The sequence below is a fragment of the Petaurus breviceps genome, unplaced genomic scaffold, assembly GCF_028583685.1.
Source record: "Petaurus breviceps papuanus isolate PSGF00001 unplaced genomic scaffold, PetGlider_PUasm1.0 174, whole genome shotgun sequence".
In the NCBI taxonomy this organism is placed as follows: domain Eukaryota; kingdom Metazoa; phylum Chordata; class Mammalia; order Diprotodontia; family Petauridae; genus Petaurus; species Petaurus breviceps.
In genome coordinates this window covers 75,797,641-75,811,401 of record NW_027185761.1, presented here as the reverse complement: position 1 = coordinate 75,811,401, position 13,761 = coordinate 75,797,641, and the positions used below count along the sequence as shown (strand labels likewise).

Below are 13,761 nucleotides of genomic sequence, written 5' to 3'. Positions count from 1 at the left end.
CGTTGGTATCCACTGAGGATCACTAGAGATCACTGGTGACCGTTGGTGACCACTGAGGATCACTAGAGATCACTGGTGACCGTTGGTGACCATGAATGATGACTGACAACCATTGCTAATCACTGATGATCACTGGGGATCCCTGGTGATGGTGGAGGCAGTGAGATACCTGAGCATTGTTAGGAGGACGATGGCCACGAGGAGGGAAGCCACGGAGACACTGTAGCCCACTGTGTAAATGATCTTTACTATGGAGAAGTAGGATTTCTGGAGAGGAAAGAGGAGGCAGGCAGGGGGCTTTTAGGCTTATCAGGACACACAGGGCTGTCCAATGTTAAGCAACCCCAGCATATGAACATTAAAATTTCAATATTAGGGAGATGAAGCTGTGATTATTCACGCAAATTTTCCACACAATGCTTTTCCACTTTTCAAAATCATTTCCTGCCAACTGCCTTTAATCCCCAGCTCCAGGCATGCCAGCAAGGGCTCTTACATTGTTGGTTTGGAAGAGGGTGGAAGGGGAATGGGGGTGGGGCAAGAATAAGGCCAGAGATGGAAAATCAAACCTCAAAACCCCAAAGAAGGAAGTCCCTGCCTTCTGAGAGCCTTCAGAGCAGAAGAGAAAGTGGGTGCAGCAGGCTTGGAGGGACTCATCGCACTGAGAGAACACTCCTCCTGCCCCATCTGGCTGGGCAGCTTATCACTCTTCCTCAAGCTACCCAGGAGCCTGACTTCTCTCCATCCTAGCCAGAGCCTTGGAGCTTAGGGCAATAGCACTATCTCGTTTTGTAGCCAGGGAAGCTGAAGCCTGTCAATAAGTAGCAGACTCCCCCCCTAAATGAATGAGAGACCAGCCTGCTGTTATAAGGAGGAGCTGAAATCCCAGCCAGACTGTCTGGGTTCTTGTTCCAACTCTATCACTGACTGATCATGCATTCTTAAATGAGTCAGTTAAGTCCCATGGGTCTCAGTTTACCCATTTGTAAAATAGCAACTGTAACATGTACCCTCCCTACTGTGTTGGGGCAGCTGAGATTGGCTTGGGGGTCAGGCCTTGTACAAATGTGAAACATCATTTGGGACTAGAGCCCAGGCCTCCTGCCTCCCAGGTCAGTGGGCTTTGGTTACACCAAATCATCACCACCAACCCTCGCCCCCACTGTCCCAGTCACTATTATTCTCATTCCTTTTGATGGCAGGCCTGGGGACAGAAGGAGGGGGCTTGAGAGAGGGGGTGGGAGGTGACTCAGCACTGTGCACTGTGGGCCTCACCATGCCCCTCCCTCATCCCTGGGTACCCTGACCCTCCTCTCCTTCCCCTCCTCCCCTCTCCCTCCTCCCCTCCCCTTCCTCCCCTCCCCCTCCTCCCCTCTCCCTTCCCCCTCCCCCTCCCCATCCTATGAGCAGCCCACCTCCTCAGCCAGAGATTCCAGTTCCACGGGACATGCTTCAGTATATGGGGGGGAGGGGTCTGACCACCCTGTGCCTGTGCACTCTCTCCTCACTGTTCCTGGAAGGGAGATAGAAGGGGGATGGGAGCATCTGTCTACAGGAGTGCCCACAGACATTGGAAGGGACCCCAGTATTTCGCTAATGACAGGAGTACAAGACAAGGACATGGCCCATAGTCCCAGGAAGGACCTTGAAGGAGGACCCTGTGCTTAGGACTTTGCCTCAGCAGCAGTCTCCATCTCCTGAGCTCCCAAGCCTTCTGCCCTTTGGGCCGCCAAGCTGGCTGCTACTGTAACCTCATGCTTTACTGAATATGGGAAGATCTGGGGCAGAGTGGGCAAGGGAACCGTTGACCAGCCGTGTCATGCCTCCTTCTGTGCTGAGCACTTGCAGAGGAGCTCTGTCCTCCATCCTCTCCCTCCAAGCAAGGTCAGAAGAGGCCAGAGGAGGAGCAGGAGATGACTTCTGACCCAGGGCACTGGGCCTTCTTCTGTCCTCCCTCCCAAGGTTCATTATCTGCCCTCCCTCTCCCTGTCATCCTGCAGAGCCTCCTCACCTGGCTTGGAACTGAAGAGAGAGAAGAAGTCTGGGCAGGGCAGGGCGACTGAGGCCCCAGCACCCAGAGCTGGCCAGCAAAGCAGACCATCCCACTCCCTCTGGCAGCCTAGATGGGAGCAGAGCAAGCAGTTTGTCATGGGTGTGAGGAGAGAGTCGAAGATCCCGTGGACGGGGCAGGAATAAGGGACTACAGCCCAGGCGTGCTGAGCTGTGGCTTCTTCCTCTGTTGGCAGCTGCTGCTCATGGTGGGGGGATAAGAGTGAGACTGCCAATGGGAATGGGCTAGGTGCTACCTGGCCTCAGAAGCACCTTCTAGCTTATTTGGGAAGGCCACAAGTGCTTAGAAAAGCAGCTCAATGGTCAGAATGGGAAGCTGGTTTGCATACATCTACATGTTTATAACAAAGGCTTTGTTTGCCTTTCATTATCAATTGGAGGGGAAAAGGTTATGATGGGAGGGAGAGAAGGCAGATATTTTTCTGGTTAAAAATAGCAATAGATAGATAGATTAGATAGACAGACAGACAGACAGACAGACAGACAGACAGACAGACAGATAGATAGATAGATAGACAGACAGACAGACAGATAGAAAGAATTTCTAAAAACTAAATCAGTCGAGATGTGTTTCTCCCTGGGCAGAACAAGGTCCCTGATTTCCCAGAGTCCACTGTGGAATAGCAGCCTAGACCATCACAGGCTTCGTGGTAGCCCAGATAAGGGAAGGAGCTCTGGCTACCTGCAGTCCCATTGGGTGACTCCTCTTCTCTTGGCAGACATGCCAACTCATCCTTTTTCAGCTCTTGGAGAAGATCACATTCTGGGTGCACGAGCCCCAACACCTGTGGGTAAAGACACTCAGACATGTCAGAAGGGCCCAGAATACCATGTCCCACACTGGAGGGTGGGTCCGGTTTCCCTTGATCTATGGCAAGAGGCTACTGCCTCACTTTTTGGGGGCTGAGCAGAGCATTTGCCCTCTCTCTCATGGGTAGTAAAAAATGATCAGGCTATTTGGCATCCTCCCAGAGCTGAGCAGGCAGCAGAAACAAAGGCTGAGGTCTCTGCCCTAAGGGAGGTTGTAGTCCAGAGGAGAAGACCCAGAACAGGCATGTACATAAGATAAGAAGTTGGCCCATTAGCACATGCACACAGAACCATTCTGAGAGGACACAGGTCATAGCCACTGAAAATACTCAAGAGTCAGATGACGGAGTGTATTGTTTGAGGAACAGGAGTCCTGGATCGCTGCATCTCAGAGCACGTGGGTGGGGGCAGCATGGAATGACAGGTTTTTTAAGATGGTGAAGACACGGGTCTGTCCATAAGCAATAGAGAAGCATCCAATAGACAGGGAGAAATGGAAGATAAGTTGGAGAGTGGGGGTGCCAGAAGGGGCAATCTGCTGGGGAAGATAGAATGCAGTGCTGCCACTTGTGCTATGAGGCAGGGCTGAAGGAGGAGAGAGTGGCAGGAGGCATCTCAGCAGTTCAGAATGAAGATGAGGGGAGAGGAGGAAACTCTAATGAAGCATTTGGTTTTTTTCAGTGAAATATAAAACAAGGTTGTCAGCTGAGAGTTGGGGTGAGGGGAAGAGGGAGCCATTGAAGGTTTGAGGGTGGCTGAAAGGATTTGGAAAAGTAGTTGTGGTGAGTGGGATAGTGAGTCAACTGGGGAGGTGCAGAAGGATTGCCTTCCAGCAGTGACGACCCTGTGGAGGAGGGTGCCACTCCACTCAGTTTATCATCTCCCATTCTCTTCTCCTTTCCCCAAGTCTTTGAGACAGAGATGGCCCTTCTCTTTGCCAAGGCCCACCTCTCTAGATGTGTTCTGGATCAAATTCCTCCTGTCTTTTCCAAAAGATTGCATTCTCAATCATACCCTCCCCTTTTCTTGAATATTCCACTTCACTTGTTCTTTCTGTGCTGCCTTCAGACGTGCCCAAGTCTCCTCTGCTCTGAAAAAGTCTTCACTAGGACACTACCCCTCCATCAAAGCATCCTCCTATATCCCGCCTCCTTTTCTAAACCAAAGTCCTTGACAGAGCTATCTATACTACCAGCCTCCACTTCCTCTTGTCTCGATCCTCAGCCCTCTGCAATCTGGCTTCTGATCTCATCAATCAACTCAAATTACTCTTTCCAAAGTTAATAATGATATATTAATTGCCAAGTCCAATGGCCTCATCTCAGTTCTCATCCTTCTTGACCTCTCTGCAGCTTTTGATGCTGATGGATCGCTCTCTCCTGGGTTTTCATAGCTCTTCTCTCTCCCGACTGAATTCCTGCCATCTGACTTCTCTTTCTGGGTCTCCTTGGTTGCCATCTCATACCCCCAGTTGTGGGTGTTCCCTGAAGTTCTGTCCTGGCCTTCTCTTCTCCTATATACTCTCTTGGTAATCTCATTGGCTTCCATGGGTGTTCCAACTATCAACACTCTTCAGATGATTCTCAGTTCTCCAGTCCCAGTCTTAGCCCTGAACTCTAGTCTCATCCCACTAACGGCCTATTGGGGATTTTGAACTTGATATTCCTGAGACATCCATGGCTAAAACTGAACTTATTGTCCTCCCCCCAAACCCTTCTGTCTTTCAAATGTCCACATCGTTGTCCCAGGCCTCACTAGCCTTCTAGTCTCTCAGGTTTATACTTAGCGTCATTTTGGAGTCTTCACCCCACATATCCAATCAGGTGTTAAATCTTGTCATTTTGGCCTTTATAACATGTTGGTCATTCAATTCCTTCTCTCCACTCATACAGCAAGTACTTTAGTTCAGGCCTCATTACTTTTCCACTGCATCATTGTAATGGTTTCCTAATTGGTCTCCTTGCCTCAAATCTCTTTCCATTCTAGTCTATTCTAAAAACTGCCTCTAGAGGAATTTTCCTTAAGCACCCATCAACCATGAGACACCCTTATCAAGCAACTGCAGGGCCTCCCAGTAGCCTGTGGGCTAATACATAAGCCCCCTCGGTTTAGCCTTACACAACCTTGCCCCAACCTATCTTTCCAGTCTCATTGAATGTTACTCCCACTCCCACACTACAGAATCTAGGCAAAGAGGTCATCTGTTCCACACATAATACTCCATCTCCCTTCTCTATGAATCTGCACTGGACATTCATTCCCACATGCCTGGAACACATTCCCTCCTTGCCTCCACCTAATAGAGTCTCTCCACTCCTTTATGCTGCACCTCAGACACTGTGGGGTGTGTGGCGATTCTTCCTTTCCTGATCTTTTAACCACAGGTGTCTTCCCTCTCAAATTGTCTTGTACTGAACTGCTAATACACCTGAATATATTAAACTTTATGTGTGTTCTGTATATATTTTTATGTGTGCAAATTCCTCCTCTATCCCATTAAGATGTACGGTCTTTGGAAGTAGGGATTGTTTCAATCGTGGTATTTGCATCCCTAACACCGAGAATAGTGGTCAATGTCCAGCATGTAGGAGGTGCTTAGTAAATGTTTGTTGAGTGATTGAAACTCTGGTCCACTGAGCCCAAGGCCAATGCCCTTTCCCTACCCCAAACTACTGCCAGGAGGGAGGAGGGTCTCCCAGTGTCAGCCTCCTTAGGCAGAATATCACAGACGCGACCTTAACATTCCCAAGGGGACTGGTGATTAAGCAAACACCAGAGAGGGGAAAGGGCAGTCCTCACCTGAGTAAAGGGACAGGGGGTGACTAGGGAGCTAGGCTGGCTCAGTACTGGGCAGGAAGATAGCTGCTGGAGCAGAAAGTCAGGTACGAATGCTAGCAAAGGTTCTGGAGTTACAATTCAGGGGTGTCAAGGGAACTGACCATTTATGTTACTCATTTCCACAAAGCTTCAATCTTTTCTGACTGCTGGTAGTGCTTCCCTTTTGTCCAACACCCACATCACCTTTTGCCCTTTGCTGAATGTCCCCTTACCGTCCCAGAGCTAGGTGCAAGGTGCCCTTCCTTGGGCTCAGGCAGCAGACAGGATTTCTCTCTGCTTACTCAGGCCTTGAAACCTTTTCTAGCCCTCCAGTTTTTCCTGATACCCCAGATTCTGGCCTTGACTTTGAGGCTTACATGAGACAAATCTTCAGACTTTGGGGAGAGAAAGGTCTGGAAACAGGGTGGTGGGAGAGATGCCCTGACCATCTTGTTAGCCCACCAACCTAATTCTTGGCAGCTTGCTGGAGCTGTCCAGGTGCTGACATAGGTCAACCTGAGAAGGCTCCCAGGAGAAGTCAGTGTCTGCCTTCTGCACTTATTTAAAATTTTCACAGAGCCGTTAGGTGGCGCCATAGTGCACAGAGCACCTAGCCTAAAGTCGGGAAGACTCATCTTCCTAGGTTCAGATCCAGCCTCAGACACTTACCAGGTGTGTAACTAAGTCACCCACCCTATCTGCCTCAGTTTCCTAATCTGTAAAATGAGCTAAAGAAAGTAATGACAAACTCCTCAAGCATCTTTGCTAAGAAAACTCCAAATGGGGTCCCAAAGAGTCATACACTACCAAACAACCATTTTCAGCCCTTCTCCCTCCCTGCTCTCCCCTCCCCTCCCCTCTCCTCCCCTCCCCCCCCCCCCCTCTCCCCTCCCCTCCCTCCCTTCTCCTCCCCTCCCCTCCCCTCCCCTCCCCTCTCCTTTCCTCTTCTCTAAAACATTTTCTATACCTGACATGAATGATTATTGGTATCAGTCACAGGCTAGGCCCAGGCACACACTTTGGCAGAGAGAGTGGGAGAACCATTAACATATTCTTTCAGTTCAGTTCTCAGAGAAAGAACAAAACAAGGTGATTTCAGCTCACAGAGCAAGTGACCTTCTCTGCTCCCATGTTCCCTACTGCAGCTGCCACCCAACCTGCTAGTTTCCATCTCCAAAGCATGAATAACCAAAGCCACCTTATCTGGGGTTGTAGAGAGGGCAGCCTAGCACTGAGCTTCATCCATGTGGACACCATGGTGAAGACCAGGGGACACAGCTGCTGGGGAGCAGAGCACAGGGGGGGAGCTAGGATGGCTTCCCAGAGCCCATGGGGCATCCTGGGACACCAGAGGAATTGGGTCTGGATGGCCATGGAGTTCCTTGTCATTCCAACCCGCACTCTCTACCCCACCTAGGCTGCTTTCCCTGAACACTTCTGCCTTTATCCATGCTTCGTTCCTACAACACCCCCCTGATTCGCCATTCCCACTACTCCCTATTATCTAGACCCTAGCCACACTTTAGGGCTCTGCTCTAGGTCTGCTTCCTCAGGAAGCCCTCCCTGATTACCCCAGCTCCATCCCCACCACTCACTTTCCACTGCAAGGCCACAGGTTGTGAGCTGGAAAGTATCTTTGGGGATATTACATCCAATTCCTTCATCCTTCATTGCACAGCTGAGGTGACTGAGGCCGGGGGAGATGAACCCACACTGACTGCCACCTATTATACCCCATCTGATAGCACCATTTGGAATGGGTCTCTGAATGTTTCCTTTATGTGGATCTTGTCTCTGCAGTCAGACTAGAAACTCACCTCTTCCAATAAGGTGCTACTTCTTACCCTTGCCCCCCTCCTCTGGGGTAGTTGGCATAAGGCCAGGCCCTGGGAGATGAGCCTTTCTCCCCTGGACATGATTCTACTTGAGGGGGGAGAGGGATCCCAAATCCTTAACACTTGGGAATCAAAGGCATAAGAGGCTAGAGCTAAATGAGTCTCCTGTTTATCCCTGCCCCCTCCCCTTCTCCCTCCTGGGCTACAACCTCAGAGACAGGCCCTGTCCTCCTCTTTTCCCTCACCCCTTCCTCTGGTGCGCTGACTAGACTAAGCCACCACAGTCCAGCATCCACAAACAAGGGTGACTCTTTTTCTCTTGACTTGAGTTCTTGGCACCAACTTTCTCGGGCGTTTTCTGAAAACATAGGCAGACACAGAACCCAGCAAGGTCCCATTGGCTCAGGAGAAGACTTGGAGACCATCCAGCTTGTTCTCTGGTCCCCACAATCTTTCTTTGATTGTCCCTGCTCCTCCTACCAATGTAGGTTCCATGTGTATAGGCCCTCATCTCTTGAGGAACCAGGGGACCATCAGGGGGCTCTTAACCCTGTCTTGGCCCCTGCTCCTATCCCTGCCCCTACCTCCTATCCATGCCCCTAAAACAAGCTCTCCTCCCTTCACCCCCCTCCAAACCTGGGTATTTCTCAATATCTGCAAAAAAACAACTTTCTCTTGCTCTAATTTTGCCAACTGGCCCACCTAGATGCTTGGGTTACTTTTGATTAATGACTGGCTGGAATCCCAAAGCCATCTGACCTGTGCTAGAGGCTGATGCCCACGTCCTGTTTTTCCATTAATAATCAACTCTTTGGGATTAGACACAGTCATTTACCTGATATAAACAGAATTGAAGTGTGAGTCCTCTGCTCAGCAGGCACACCCTCTGATGGGGGTCATTGGGCTGTTAGACCCCACCCTACCCCAGGGGTTAACTGCAGAGTGATCAGTGCCCAAAGGAAGAGAGGGGACTGCCTTCTCTCGTGACTTTCACCTCCTTTCCTAGGGTCTGAAGCCCAGCCAGAGGCATTACTAGGCACACCAGGAAGCTGAGGGACATCAAGGCAGGCTACTTACACTAGCCACAAGACTGAAAAAGCAAAGAATCCAGAGGCTCCAGGGCTTGGCAGGCATGGTCTTCAGCAGGGAAAGTGGGCAGTTACCTCCAGGCTGGGATGCTTCTGTGTCCTCTTGGGCTTGCTTGGTACACAAGAAGGCACCTGCATAGTCATGGCATGCTGATTGGTCCTGAACTGCCAATGACTAAATATTCAGCATTGTGGGGGAGTCAGCTTGCTCTTGTGTATACCTTCTCCTCCCTCCTCCACACTCAAGCAGACCCCCTCCCTCTAGGTTCAGGGGAAGCCCAGGCACTGTCCAACACTTGTTACAATGAATTTGGGAAAGGCACAAGTAGATTGAACTCTTATCCAATTTAGAGATGCCACAGAGTAGCACCATCAGGCAGCAAAGAGGTGGGCTGCAGGGAGAGAGAAGACTGCAGAGTTTGGATTTGCAACAGGCAAAGCTGAGGGGCCAGCTCTACAAAGCTGAATGTGAATAATGATAAATGTCAAGTCTTCTAGCTGAGTTAAAAAGCAAACACACAACTCCCAGAGCTCAGAATGAAGCCTGTGGTCAGAGGGCAAGTCACTATAAAAGCTCTCCAGGTCACTACTCCCCATCCCTGCTGAAGGCTTGGCAATCGTCCACGCCCCTCACTCTCATGGTCAGAGGGCAAGTCATCTGAAAAAGCTCTTGGGATCTGAGAGGCCCTCCAGGTCACTCCTCCCCATTTCTTTTTTTATTCTTTTGGAGGGCAATTGGGGTTAAGTGACTTGCCCAGGGTCACATGGCTAGTTTTTGTGTTAAGTGTCTGAGGACAGATTTGAACTCAGGTCCTCCTGACTCCAGGGCCGGTGCTCTACTCACCGCACCACCCAGCCGCCCCATTCCTCCCCATTTCTGCTGAAGGCTTGGGCACCTTCCGCGTCCCTCACTCTCACCCTCGGAGCCACCTTCGACTCCTCTTTCCACTCCCATTTCCAGCTGCCAAGTCCTGCTGATTCTGCCATCCCAGTATCTTTCTTCTATGTCCCTTCTCTCCCTTCACATAGCTGCCCCCTAGTTTAAGCTCCTATCACCCTCTCACCAGAATTATGGCAGTAGCCTCCTGTTTGGTTTCCTTGCTTGATCTCTGCCCACTCCATTCTGTCTGAATCTACTCTGCTGCGAAGGTGACTTGCTAAGGCACCCTTGTGCCCACGTCCCTCTCCTGTTCACAGACTCCCTGGCACCCTTTTCCCCACCTGGAGATTCACAGCCCTTCGGGTCTCAGTGGTCACCAAGAAAGAGAAGAAGCTTTTGTTGGCATTCACTTCTGGTTCAGCAACCCATTGAGCAGTTATTTTTCCACTGTTCAATAAGTGGACCAGAAATAGTCATGGGATACCTGTGTCTGCTTAGAATTGGGATAGACCTCCTCTATTACACATCATCAAACACTTCCAAAATCCAGAGTCCTCCCCCATGGACTGGAGGCAGGCAGAGTTCTCTGCATCACTCCAAGGACCAAGCTCCAGCTGGCCAATGCCCAGTACCAGAGGAGAGGCCAGCAGATCAAGAAGGACCTTGACTTGAGTCTTACGTCTGGCTGTGTGACCGTGGACTAGCCACCTAGCCTCTCAGAGGTTTTCCTTCTCTGTTAAATGGGAACAATCACAGTCATTGTACCTACTTCTTAGGACCGTGGGGAGAAAAGTCCAGAATTGTTTGACAATAATGAGGGTGGGCGACTACTCTGTGCATGGTAGGAAATCCCTGAGAGCGGGGGTTGTCTGTTTTATTCCTAGCAGCTAAAGGCAAAAATGCTTGTTGGGTTTCATGTGAGTGAAGTAGAGCTTTCATAGTGAGAAGTGACTTCTGATCTTGGTCTGCCTTCAGAAAGCTTTAGCTCCAACACTAGGGAGGGGATCAGCGATCCTTCCCAGGGGTCCTGGGCACTGGCCCACCAAGCCCGGTCTTGAGGGGACATGCAGAGAGCCACTGTCCAGCTCATTTCACCATGATGCAGGGGGCTCAAGTGGACTGCCCACACATCCTGTGCCAGCTTCTTGCAGGCAGGGGCTATTCCTTTGTTCTCTGTCTCTTCACCTGGCATAGTCAGGCACACAGCAGGGGCTTAATATCTGTTGAAAGGAATTGACCGTTACATACCCAAGGATATTTCAAACTGAGTGAATGCCCCTGGAATTCAGGGAACGTCTTCTCTCCCCTCCAACTGGGAGGAAGAGACAATCATTAGCCCTAAAGCTTCTGGTGATCTGGGCTGCCCCCCTCTGGGACTGCCCCTGCTGGCTTGATCTTCCAGAGCCTTGCCTAAGTGCCTGGCCTGCCCTGGGGATGCGGGCACCTGGCCCTCCTAGGCCCCCAAGGTGGTCATGTCACTGGTAGCCCCTCCCAGCTCCTGCTCAGCCCTGACCCCTATAGCTTGGCTCAGTCACCCAGGGATGGGCAGGCTAACTCAAGCCTCTCTGAGCCCAGGGAGGTAGAGGAAACAGTGTGGGCGTTGGTGTGGGTGTGTGCCTACATTGGCTTTGAGCACGAACAGTGCTGCTGGATACCTGGATCACGCCTCCCTCCTTAACCTTTAAACTGGGCCTAGACTTTGCCCTCCCAGACATTTGTAAGGGCTGGACCCAGGTGCTTGTTTCCCAGGAGACCAGCTGGGCCTCTCCCATGCCCAAAGCCAAGGCTTAAGAATGTGTCTTCATGGGGGCTGCCAGGCAAAAGCAGGGGCAGGAGAGGGCTGGGTCTAACAGAGAGGCCTGCCTTGGGCGCCTCTGACACTTGCTAGGGGGTGAACCTGGGGGAAGCCTCTCAGGGCCCCCAGGTAGATCTGTAGGGGAAAGAGACTCCCCTCTCAGTTTCCACACAAGAAGCTGCCTACCCTGATGAATGCACAGGTTGTGATTCTGGGGACAGGAGACAAATTCAGCTGAGTTGGGAGAGGACATTAGTTCCTCTGGCCCGCTGCTTTAGGGAACAGAGACTCAGGGTTAGAGAACCCCCCATGATATGCTAGTCCCATCATCTGGGGCATTTGACATTCCATGTTCTTTCTCTCCCACATTGCATGAGAATGAGAGCCAGCACAGGTCTGAGGTTGGGAGGGGAGCTTTGAGGCTCCCAGAGAGAGTGCACAAGAGGAGAAATTAAATGGGTATTACAAGGAATTTCCCAGAGAGACTGGGCCATCTGGAAAGGAAGCAGGGGGCGGGGGGAAGGAAAGCCTTCAGAAAGGCATGGGCAGAAATTAGGGTTAGGGGGGAGTAGAAGCAGGACCCCCCCGCTGCTGCTCCTGCTTCCACCTTCCCCAATCCATGTAAAAAGGGGACTCTAAACAAACTTTGGAGCAGCAGAACCCACAAAATGACACAGAGAAGCTAACCTCCCACTGAGGACAGCCTGGCAGGCCAGCAGGAATAGGCCAGCACAGTGCTGTGGGAGCCCAGCCCCACGCCGAGGCTTTAGCCCCAGGGTGGGCCTGACCAGCCCCGGGCTAAAGGGACTCCAGATCAGCAGCAGCGGTGGCAGTTTCCAGATTTATGAACACATAGATTCAAAGGACAAGGTGAGAGGTCAGTGCAGTCTAGACTTTGGGACCAGTAAGTGGGAGTGCGTGGCTTTTGTCCCTGGGGCAAGAAGCCACTGAGATGCCGGCACAGCCAGCCAGCGCCGTGGCAGCTTCAGCTTCTGGCCTGCAGAGTGAAGGGGGACCAAGCACCAGTCTGAGGGGTAATCTCTCTTGCTTTAACCTGCTTGGATCTGGATTGCACTCTAGGGTGGAGGTCCTGGGGTGTATGTCCAGCTTGCCAGAACATGTAGAAACCTCAGAGAGGGTACCCATCTAATACTTCCAGCAACTGAGAAACCCCCAGCATTTGGGATGAAAGCTGCCCTGTCTGGTGGCAGAGTCCTACTGTGGCAAAAAGCCCAGGTGTCAAGTGACTAAGGGGTGACATGACCAGGCAAAGGAAACAAAGCAGACAGAAGATTCCAACATTAGACTCCTATGTTGGGGACAAAAAGGAGCAAAGCATGGAACAGGAGGAAGACAGTGAAGTCAGAACCCCTGCACCAAAAACTTCAAAGGAAAATACGAATTGGTTACAGGCCATAGAGGATCTCAGATAAGAGAAGTGGAGGAAAAAATTGGGAAGAGAAATGAGAACAATGCAAGAAAATTATGAAATGAGAGTCAACAGCCTGACCAAGGAAAATCACATCTAAAAAATCAGACTAACTCAAATGGCAAAAGAAGCTCAAAAAGACAATGAGGAGAAGAATGCCTTAAAAAGTCAAATTTGCCAGATGGAGAAAAGAATCTCAAAAGCTCAATGAGGAGAATCATGGCTTCAGAATTAGATTGGAGCAAATGGAAGCTAATGACTTTATGAGAAATCAAGATGCTGTTAAACAGATCCAAACAAACGAAAGAATGGAAGGTAATGTGAAATATCTCATGGGAAAAACTACTGACCTGGAAAATGGATCCAGGAGAAAGAATTTAAAAATTATTGGACTACCTGAAAGCCATGATCAAAGTAAGAACCTAGAAATCATCTTCCAGGAAGTTCTCAAAGAAAACTGCCCTGATGTTTTACAATCAGAGGGCAAAATAGAGGTTGAAAGAATCCACCGATCACCTCCTGAAAAAGATCCCAAAAAGAAAACTCCTAGGAATATTATAGCCAGGTTCCAGAATTCCCAGATTAAGGAGAGAATATTTCAAGCAGCCAAGAAGAAACAATTTGAATATTGTGGAAACACAATCAGGATAACCCAGGATCTGGCAGCTTCTACACTGAGGGATCGAAGAGCTTGGAATATGATATTCTGGAGGGCAAAAGAGCGGGGCGGCCAGGTAGCACAGTGAGTAAGAGCACCGGCTCCAGTATCAGGACGACCTGGAGATCGAATCCCGTGCTCAGACACTTAGCACCCACCCAGAAACACCTGGCCGTGTAACCTTGAGCAAGTTATTTAACCCCAATTGCTTAGGGGTGGCCAGGTGGCTCAGCGAGTTAGAGCACTGGCTCCAGTGTTGGGATGACCTGGAGATCAAATCCCGTGCTCAGACACTCAGCACCACACCCAGAAATAACTGGCCCTGTACCCTTGAGCAAGTTACTTAACCTTGATTGCTTAAAAAAAAAAAAAAAAAAAA

At 50.4% G+C, this 13,761-nt stretch overlaps 1 protein-coding gene across 1 annotated transcript in view; it reads right to left on the bottom strand.

Annotated features, from left to right (window-relative positions):
- The window catches only part of GHRHR (growth hormone releasing hormone receptor), a 68,424-nt gene that overhangs the window by 41,015 nt on the left and 13,648 nt on the right, over positions 1-13,761 (bottom strand). Inside the window, exons 3-8 of the mRNA XM_069084591.1 lie at positions 10,544-10,685; positions 9,842-9,947; positions 2,753-2,855; positions 2,012-2,119; positions 1,416-1,513; positions 170-267 (exon numbers count right to left, since the gene is read on the bottom strand). Coding sequence (XP_068940692.1) covers positions 170-267; positions 1,416-1,513; positions 2,012-2,119; positions 2,753-2,855; positions 9,842-9,947; positions 10,544-10,685 — 655 coding nt within the window. The remainder of the gene's footprint in view (positions 1-169; positions 268-1,415; positions 1,514-2,011; positions 2,120-2,752; positions 2,856-9,841; positions 9,948-10,543; positions 10,686-13,761) is intronic.